Here is a 10,647-nt window from a genome sequence, read left to right as displayed (position 1 = left end):
ATAGTGATTCGTGCTTCAAATTTTATTCAAAACTAGAGATAATCATCATCATCATTACAAGAAGAAAAAGAGGAAGATTGCTTTGCGTCAATTCGTTAGCCACATGTTTGTTATTCGGGTGAACTCATCGTATCATTTCACTGTTTAATTACAGTTGTACTAAAGCACTATAGCAAACAAGCGTTTGGTAGCGTCTACTAGCTTAAAACTAAAAGCGACTACGCGGATTTATTTCTTTCCGTGGTCATAAAACGTATCCCAAGCAACCATCTGCAGACCTCTTGCATTCGTGTTAATCTTAGATTAGAGTAATACTGGTTATCACTGTATATAATACAGAGAACTCCTTAATTCTGTCTATGCGGCAGCCAGAGCAGCTACAGTGTTTGGGGGTAATGTTAGATAAACTTTATTATGTGGAGATTCTTTCACAAAGTAAAAGAATATACAGATCAAAACCAAGTTGAAGAGACACATGTAACGATAGAGAATCAACAAAGAGTTTTCATCTCTCCTATTCATTTTGTTTTTCCCTTGTTTTCCTTCGAAAATGAGGGGTGGGGTCAATGGATGGACATCTCACGTGTTAAACCATATTTCATTAGCCTCCAAAATCTAAACTTTGGAAAGTTTTTATAAATGATTTATCATCTATTCTGCATTAATGAAATATCACTGATCACCAAATGCTCTTGTATGTTTACATCGATAATAACCAAATAATTCAAATACATCTCAAGGGCATGCTAGTATACGGACAGCATGGGAAAGGAAATCTGGATAACTTTTGATAGTGAAAGAAGCGCAAAATAACATCTTTATCTTTATAGTTGCGGTCTAGTATACCCGAAATGATATTGTGCGAGGTGCCACAAAGTTGATGCAAAATCTACTCCGATTTTATTTTCATCATGGTTATACGATGTCAGTGGTATTTCAAAAACAAATCAACAAACAATAATATAATATGGCTTTGAGATTGTTGAACACGGGGCAAGGGCTCACAGTGGTGCTATAAGGGTTCGAGTCCCATACCGAGCAGGCCGATCACTCCCCGTAATGCTGGCCGGCAGTACAGTCCACCGGGTTGCACGAGCACGCAGTGATGATGGGTATACTGATGACAATCTTGGATCCGTCGGGGCACTTGAGATCGACGTCCGTCTCCGAGGTCGATGTCGCTCGACAACAGGAACATTCCTCTTTCATCTTGGCGACGCCATTGATGATCTGAAAAAAAAAAGAGTGGAAAGGAAAATACGAAAAATGTAATCATATCGCAGATTTTTAAACCCGAATACCACCTGTGTGGCTGACTATTATGAATGCGAAAGAATGCATTGACGGACACAAAGCCAAAGGGTAATCTTTACTCCATTATTCAGTTTTAATTTTGTAGATATATGTATAAATTATGAGCATAGTGTGCACACGATTCTATTAGTGTCGAATATTTCCACAACAAAATTGTGATGTAGGTCAAAACTATTTCATGCCAAGCAAAGCAGATTAGGAGATGCTAGTTTGCTTTTTGGGAAATATCAGCGGTATGTGTGCTGGTATACATTAGTCCTGAACAGGGGCTTCTATGTAGGTATCCAATCCCCACATTAATGTTGGTCGTGAACAAAACCATCAAGATCAATCATCTTTAATCAGTCGTTCAATTAAGATTCAATCTACTATCTTCAAGTTCTATACGCTTTCTGTAGTGTTGTGCTCTGTGACGTCATTCATGATGTAATTATAAACAACAACAACAACAACAACAACAAAACACCCCAAACCAACCAGGAAGTGTCATACGTACCTCATCGTATGAGTAGCGCGATAAGCACCGTCCAGCACATTCGTTGGTGTAGATAGGCCTCTTGCTGACGCAACCCCTGTACTCGATGTACGTTGGCTCAGATCGTTTTCTCGGCTTGCAGTCATCATGGGTGGGCGGAGTTTTGGGCGGAGTCGTTGGTACTGTGGGAGGGGCGAAGAAGAAAGAAACGAACACGGGGCTATTACCCATATTTCTTGTAATGTATGGGACAATAACATGCATCTAAAGTACCGTATGTCCCCCCCCCCCCCCCCCCCCCAAAAAAAAAAAATAATAATAATAATAAAATACAACGGGACCCTCCGCAATGATATCTTTAAAAATAGTGGATGAATCTAAATATAAATTCAGGGTATGAAACTATAACTTATTGCCCACATCTTACAGAAAAACCCATTCGATTTGCTTCAGTGGTAAAGGAAATGAGGAATTTTGTAGAGGATGTCGGGAATCTCTTCCCTCCAAGTTCTGCTTATTGTATTCACACAATAGATCATCGAAGTGCTAAACTTGGAAGAATCAGACTCATGACATGCTTTACAACAATCCACATTTCTCTGTGACCGCACAACCAAATCGAATGAGATTTTCTGCCAAATAAAGCTAACATGTCTTAGTTTAAGACCCTGAAGTAGTATTTAGACAATTTAATCATATCTGGTGTTATCAATGCGAAAATCTGATTGTAATTTTTTGGGGGACATATTGTATATAAAGAATTCCTTATCAAAAGGTGATAAATCCATTTTTATAATTTCTAGTAGTCCGTTCATTCATCTCTTCTACGTAATGAAATTCTGTGAGAAAATGGAGAAATCCGCCATTGGAAAATGACTTTTGTTCCATTAAAGGTACTAAATTCAGCAAGATCCAATAAGAATCCCGAGTGCATGCTTGAACGCACTTTGACCCCAGAGTATAATAAGCCAGTTCACAGTTAGCTCATGGGCAAATTGATACAAATGACCTTTCTTTTTCTCAATAGGTTAGGCACTTCACTCGTTTTCTTAAAGCAGCATGATGCATAAGCATGCCCACAATTTATGAAATTCACGTTCCAAGAATGAACTTGCACAGAGCAGGTGACAAGAATGGTCTGTCAATTGACACTTCGGCAGGCATTCATTTCATTGGTTTGTGTTGAATGCATAAACAAACTTTTTCTACCAGCATTGCTAAATACCAGGTGTGCTGTCAGGTGGATATGCTAGTAAGCACCGTTTACAAGGGTTACATGAGTAATCATTACATCAGGGATGCTTATCCCAGTGAATTAAAAAAATAACAAACAACATCCCTGATTGTACAAATGACCTTTTTCTGCTCATGCGCAAAGTGGAACTGTAAACTGGCTTATTGAGGCCAGGTTGGTCAATGCTGGTTAGCCTTCCTGCCTGTGTATAGCTTTCCAACAAGCCTACATAATTATTACTTGATTATTGGCTGTGAAATGTTTAATTTCTATGCATACATGTTCTTTAGAGAGATGGATTAAACAGGAGAATGTGTAGGGATATTAAACTGACCAATAGAATTCGATGTGTAGATTACCATACCTGTGATGGTTGTGACTTCTTCCGGAGTGGTGCAACCGGGGCCAACAGTTACGTTCTTGCAGCACAGGAATCTATGTTGTTAAAACAGTTTAAAGGAGACCTCCGGATGATTTTCAGATTTATCCATTTGAAAAAAACTATGAATTAGTTATTCTGAGGGCTGAGTTTCAGAATTTATGATAACTGAGATGAATAATAAGAATATCTTCAAAATTAAGAACAAATTGCAACGAACAAGGATGAGGACATGGCAGAGTCACCATAAGAATGCAGGAGTTGGGGCTCAAGGAAGCAGAACAAAAGAAGGCATGCATAGATTATACACAGATGAACTCGCACGCAAGCGGTATTGACATGGAATTACACTAACTACATCTCTAAAATATGTGAACCTCTATGTCATCATCCTTGTTCAGTGTAATTTGTTTGAGGTTTTTCAAAGTATTGTTTCTCTGATCAAGAACCAGAATGTATTCCACAAATCTATACATGGAACTGTCGATTTATGGACTACATGATGTGAAATTATGGAAATCGTCTGGATTTTCCCTTTAAGAAAATACCAATATTTAATGCATAAACAACTTTCTAAAAAAAAAACCTTAAGACAAAACCCCCTAAGAAAATGCAGTCTGCCAGTTATATACAAAAGCTCCTACTGAATACTAGAAACTGTGTATTTTATCTAAAGTCACACTTTTAACTTTGTATTAAATGAAGTTGTGTCGAGGTACTGAATTCGTAGTTTACAAGATGATATTACTCCAAATTATGCAAGCTACAAAGAATGTTGGATCTTTCCACTAGTGAGTGCATTGTACTTATTACTCTAAATCTAGGTATAATCAATTAGATTTTCATCTCATCAGCGTTGCTATAGCTCCAATGATTACCACCTCAGATTGTATCACAAAGGTAAACATCTCGAATATGATATGTCAAGACGAAATCATCATTCTCTCTGATGAATAATTTAAAAAAAAAACAGTTTCAAAATATTCAAAATCTTTGAAGTCAGAAGTTTTTTAGGCAGCTACCTTCAAAGATTAGATGAAAATCTATCCTCTTAGAACCTATTTCTAAAATCTAAAATTTCAAATTTATATTCGTTCGTTTAAATGTACTCTTTTTGCTATATTTGCAGTATAAAATACCAATTGATACTGTCGGTGCAAATAACTACCTAAATTTAGTTGGTATAGGAAATCATGAGCTATGTTCATTTTGCTGAAGTGTTTTCAAATCAAATCGCATTTATTTGGGGAATGTTCAGTGACAGAAACATTTTTACTACAATATTAACTCCCCCCCCCCCCCCCAAAAAAAAAAAAAAAAAAAATCCGGTATTCGAGCTCGACTAATTCTCAACATTTCATGTTTTGGTGCATTCGAAGGTGATATCTTCCAGTTTGATTTTGTTACTTTATATGCAAAATACAATATCTTCAGTTGTAAACTTGGAAAACATAGACAGATGTGGTCCACACAGATTCTTAAATTTATCACAGAAATGGCAACCATTTTCCGTGGAACAGGCGAATGAGTCGCTGCACGAAACCGATCGGTTGAAGTTGCTTACAAAAATGAGTAACAATAAGCGCGCTTGTAAAGTATTGTTGAGTGCGCGCGGTAATTGAATGTTTATTGTGACATCAGAGCCGTGCTATGGAAAAAAAAACCCCGAGTCAATCGTGAGTTGAACACGGGAGTCAATGGAAATGGGTGACGTCATTCATGCGCTATCCGAATTTGCTCACACAAATTTGCACGGCTGACATCAACAGCGTCTTGCGGTGGCACTTTTAAATGAAAGTCACGTGATGGACAATTGACCAACTGGATAGCTACATTCTTTTTAGGTGTCGTATAATGGTGGATATCCGGGGGCGTACCTGACGCGGAAATCTAGGCAGTAAGGCTGGCTGTCGGAATGCAAGCAGGCAAGGCCGAGATCCACGTCGCACGTGACTTCCTGCGGAATGACGCTCGAGTCGAGGTGCGGCGACATGGACATCTGGCATTCCACGTCGGAGGGTTTCTCACAGATGTCGACATGCTTGCGGCAGTCATCGATGATCTCGAATTCCCCGACGTCGAACGGCGTCAACTTTGGGCCGAACTTTTCGTCGTCACACCACGGAGTCCATTCGCAGACCTCCTCAACTTGACAAGCTGTGAATGGATGACGTGGAATAATTTAGTTCCTCTAGCTGGTATAATCGTAATTCATCGTTTGGTGACACTTTCACACTCGAATGTAGGCCTCTAGACAACGGCATTAGAAGATTATCAGAATATGGAATGAAAGGGTCAGCTAACCATTGCAAATTATGACGAAAGAAAATTATTGGCAGAATTATGATGTAATTGATACAATCTGAAAAAGTTTCTAAAACATAAAGGCCCGAATTCACGAAGGTGGTACAAATACAACCATGGAGCGCCAAGTGTCGCATGAAATATTTCGTTACTAAATCAGTCATTTCTTCGATGAAATGATCATTTTGTTGAAGGGAAATGACAACATTTTGTAACTAAATGAACATTTCGTCCACGAAATGATAATTCAGTTAACGAAATGGTCATTTTGTCGACGAAATGACCAATTTCGTGACGAACTATTCAGCGCGACACTTGGCGCTTTAAGGTTTTTGTCCATGGTTTAAACCATGGGCATATGAAACCATTTGTACCACCTTCGTGAATTCGGGCCAAAAAGGTGAACGTCGCATACAGGCAAGCCTTTTCAGGTTCCCACTGATTTGGTTTTCTCTCGCATGTCTCTTGGGATGGACACGATTTTGATAAGCGTGTAAAATAAATGAAACATTTTACAAACACAAGAGTTCTGAAATTGCTTTCACAGATAAACTGATAAAACTTAAATGCAAGTACCGTTACTACCATTACGACAACTAACGGAACTAAAAGTATGATTAGTACTGTTACTACAGTACAACAGCAACTACAACTACTATTATTATTACTACTATACTAATACTACAACAAACTGCAAACTACAACAACTGCTAGACCATGACTGCTTGAATAACATATGTTGAAATTGACAGGAACAAGATACGAACCCGGTGTTGTTGATATTGGGGGCGGTGTAGTTGGTTTTGGCCAACATTTAGGAGGACACGTGCTACCACAACAGAGGAACCTTATTTCGTAATCCCTACAAGGGGGACGCAGAGGACCATTTCTACACTGAAGACCAATCTCAGGGTCACACGTTGCAGCGTCGTCGGTCTCGTTGGAGAATATATGCGTGTCGACAGTTCGGCATTCCACGTCTTTGCGGATGATGCAGATGGCTGGGAATCCAGGATAGTGCTGAACATCCGAAAGAAGTTCCTCTTCCACAAGAGCATCGCTTGCCAACCTACCAGGGGCCTCATCGTTGCACCAAGGTGTCCAGACGCAGAATCTCAGACATTTCTCGCACTCTGAAAAATCAAAATAAACGTAATGAGTCAAGTTACTCATAAGAAACAAATCGTCTCACGCTTTCTCATATATTCGTTCACGATCTCTTCTTTCTTTATCCACAGTGAAAGTCAGCTAACTATTTTAACTTCTGCTGCAAGTTATCTGTGTCAATTGAATAAGAAAAAAGAAAGGGCAAATTGACGGAGAATTCAAAATTGAAATAGTAATTGGCGCTAGTTTCCTCTCGTGTCAATGAAAATTGCCAGCACTTTATCTTTCAAAACGATTTTAATTTTTGAGATTGTCCGATGACTTTCTTTCTAATGAATGTTATTTTGCGATTTTCAATACTGAATATACATGAAGAGTTTATTCGAAAAAAATCGATAAGTCCATTTTTTGAAGATTTTAAAGTACAGTCTCTATCATATAGTACAAAATATTACCTTTACAATGATATATTGGTCACTACATATAAAGGTACATTTTTGAAGTTATGGTCAAAAGAAGCAAAAAACTTCTTATTATTCTCTATATTTTTCTTGACCTTTGATTGCAAATATCTCCATTTGACAAATATGGACTTATCGGTTTTTGCAAACAAACTCTTCACATGACCTTTGGTTACAGAGATACGTCACGTTCTCACATTTAACCAAAAATCACATCTGAATTTTGTTTTTCTGTATTATCAGGGTTTGAGTATTGGAAGCAGAATTACAAATGACGTTTTCAAACTTCTCTTACAGCGTAGTCTAATCTAGAAGTAAATATGGTACCTTCAAATATCCGTTTTGTATTATCAAAGCAAACTATATCGGACTTGAAAAAAGGAAAAACATGAAATTCAGAAATAACTACCGCCATAAATTTATCGTGACAATTATCGATGCATGAAACACTAAATATAAAAGTAATTATACAACTTAAATCTTTGATTTCGTAAGCAATATTATATAAAGTCATGCCATTACAGTCTCTGTAAAAATAACTTATATTCGAATGATTCTTTATTTCAAGGTTAAAGATAGATATATCAGTATCAAAAAGGAAATATTCAGTTGAAACCAAAAATAATGATGAGTAAAAACGCCTTATTTTCTTGTAATCGAATTATCAACAGCCAAAAACCTACGGAGATGTTCAGCCATTGGTTTTCAGTCTTTACTATTCACACTTTTCTCCATTTATTACCAAAAGTCTAAACTGCAATTTCTACACATATTTCTTCTTCGTAGATAAAAAGGTTGACTAGCCCATGTTGATTTCAAATAATATACAAGTAATCAAACTGTTATATTTGATCTTGTGTTTCTTCCTGGAATAAATCATAAAAGAAACAGGATGTCATGCATTACCTGGCCTTTCCGGCGTAGTTGTTTCAGGTGTCGTTGTCTCGATAGTTGTGGTAGGCGGTGGTAATGTCGTGGTCGGTGGTGGAGTTCTAGGCGTTGTTGGTTTTGGCCAACATTTAGGAGGACACGTGCTTCCACAACAGAGGAACCTTATTTCGTAATCCCTACAAGGGGGACGCAGAGGACCATTTCTGCACTGCAGACCAATGTCAGGGTCACACGTTGCAGCGTCGTTGGTCTCGTTGGCGTACATATGAGTGTCGACAGTTCGGCATTCCACGTCTCTGCGGATGATGCAGATGGCTGGGAATCCAGGATAGTGCTGAACATCCGAAAGAAGTTCCTCTTCCACAAGAGCATCGCTTGCCAACCTACCAGGGGCCTCATCGTTGCACCAAGGTGTCCAGACGCAGAATCTCAGACATTTCTCGCACTCTGAAAAATCAAAATAAACGTTAATGAGTCAAGTTACCCATAAGAAACAAATCATCTCACGCTTTCTCATATATTCGTTCACGATCTCTTCTTTCTTTATCCACAGTGAAAGTCCGCTAACTATTTTAACCTCTGCTGCAAGTTATCTGTGTCAATTCAATAAAAAAAGGGCAAATTGATGGAGAATTCAAAATTGAAATAGTAATTGGCGCTAGTTTCCTCTCGTGTCAATGAAAATTGCAGCACTTTAATTTTCAGAACGATTTTAAATTTTTAGATCGTCCGATGACTTTCTTTCTCCCGAATGTTTTTTGCGATTTTCAATACTGAATATACATGACCTTTGGTTACAGAAATACGTCACGTTCTCACATTTGACCAAAATTCACATCTGAATTTTGTTTTTGTGTATTATCAGGGTTCGAGTATTGGAAGCAGAATTACAAATGACGTTTTCAAACTTCTCTTACAGCGTAGTCTAATCTAGAAGTAAATATGGTATCTTCAAATATCCGTTTTGCATTATCAAAGCAAACTATATCGGACTTGAAAAAAGGAAAAACATGAAATTCAGAAATAACTACCGCCATAAATTTATCGTGACAATTATCGATGCATGAAACACTAAATATAAAAGTAACTATACAACTTAAATCTTTGATTTCGTAAGCAATATTATATAAAGGCATGCCATTACAGTCTCTGTAAAAATAACTTATATTCGTATGATTCTTTATTTCAAGGTTAAAGATAGATATATCAGTATCAAAAAGGAAATATTCAGTTGAAACAAAAAATAATGATGAGTAAAAACGCCTTATTTTCTTGTAATCGAATTTTCAACAGCCAAAAACCTACGGAGATGTTCAGCCATTGGGTTTCAGTCTTTACTATTCACACTTTTCTCCATTTATTACCAAAAGTCTAAACTGCAATTTCTACACATATTTTTTTTTCGTAGATATCAAGGTTGACTAGCCCATGTTGATTTCAAATAATATACAAGTATCAAACTGTTATATTTGATTTTGTGTTTCTTCTTGGAATAAATCATAAAAGAAACAGGATGTCATGCATTACCTGGCCTTTCCGGCGTAGTTGTTTCAGGTGTCGTTGTCTCGATAGTTGTGGTAGGTGGTGGTAGTGACGTGGTCGGTGGTGGAGTTCTAGGCGTTGTTGGTTTTGGCCAACATTTAGGAGGACACGTGCTACCACAACAGAGGAACCTTATTTCGTAATCCCTACAAGGGGGACGCAGAGGACCATTTCTACACTGAAGACCAATCTCAGGGTCACACGTTGCAGCGTCGTCGGTCTCGTTGGAGAATATATGCGTGTCGACAGTTCGGCATTCCACGTCTTTGCGGATGATGCAGATGGCTGGGAATCCAGGATAGTGCTGAACATCCGAAAGAAGTTCCTCTTCCACAAGAGCATCGCTTGCCAACCTACCAGGGGCCTCATCGTTGCACCAAGGTGTCCAGACGCAGAATCTCAGACATTTCTCGCACTCTGAAAAATCAAAATAAACGTAATGAGTCAAGTTACTCATAAGAAACAAATCGTCTCACGCTTTCTCATATATTCGTTCACGATCTCTTCTTTCTTTATCCACAGTGAAAGTCAGCTAACTATTTTAACCTCTGCTGCAAGTTATCTCGTGTCAATTCAATAAAAAAAAAGAAAGGGCAAATTGATGGAGAATTCAAAATTGAAATAGTAATTGGCGCTAGTTTCCTCTCGTGTCAATGAAAATTGCCAGCACTTTATCTTTCAAAACGATTTTAAATTTTTAGATTGTCCGATGACTTTCTTTCTAACTGAATGTTATTTTGCGATTTTCAATACTGAATATACATGAAGAATTTGTTCACAAAAAATCGATAAGTCCATTTTTTGATGATTTTAAAGTACAGTCTCTATCATATAGTACAAAATAATACCTTTACAATGATATTTTGGTCACTACATATAAAGGTACATTTTTGAAGTTATGGTCAAAAGAAGCAAAAAATTTCTTATTATTCTCTATATT

At 37.7% G+C, this 10,647-nt stretch overlaps 1 protein-coding gene across 1 annotated transcript in view; it reads right to left on the bottom strand.

Annotated features, from left to right (window-relative positions):
- The window catches only part of LOC139726508 (uncharacterized), a 105,056-nt gene continuing 94,409 nt past the window's right edge, over positions 1-10,647 (bottom strand). Inside the window, exons 65-71 of the mRNA XM_071637465.1 lie at positions 9,693-10,124; positions 8,181-8,612; positions 6,474-6,839; positions 5,280-5,559; positions 3,388-3,458; positions 1,811-1,971; positions 1-1,230 (exon numbers count right to left, since the gene is read on the bottom strand). Of these exons, the coding sequence (XP_071493566.1) occupies positions 1,048-1,230; positions 1,811-1,971; positions 3,388-3,458; positions 5,280-5,559; positions 6,474-6,839; positions 8,181-8,612; positions 9,693-10,124 (1,925 nt within the window). The 3' untranslated portion in view covers positions 1-1,047. The remainder of the gene's footprint in view (positions 1,231-1,810; positions 1,972-3,387; positions 3,459-5,279; positions 5,560-6,473; positions 6,840-8,180; positions 8,613-9,692; positions 10,125-10,647) is intronic.

The sequence above is a fragment of the Diadema antillarum genome, unplaced genomic scaffold (assembly GCF_040938485.1).
Source record: "Diadema antillarum isolate AM-2024a unplaced genomic scaffold, OU_Dant_1.0 seq00000086_RagTag, whole genome shotgun sequence".
NCBI lineage: Eukaryota > Metazoa > Echinodermata > Echinoidea > Diadematoida > Diadematidae > Diadema > Diadema antillarum.
Note: the sequence above shows the minus strand (reverse complement) of the source record. Positions and strands in the feature narration are given on the sequence as shown.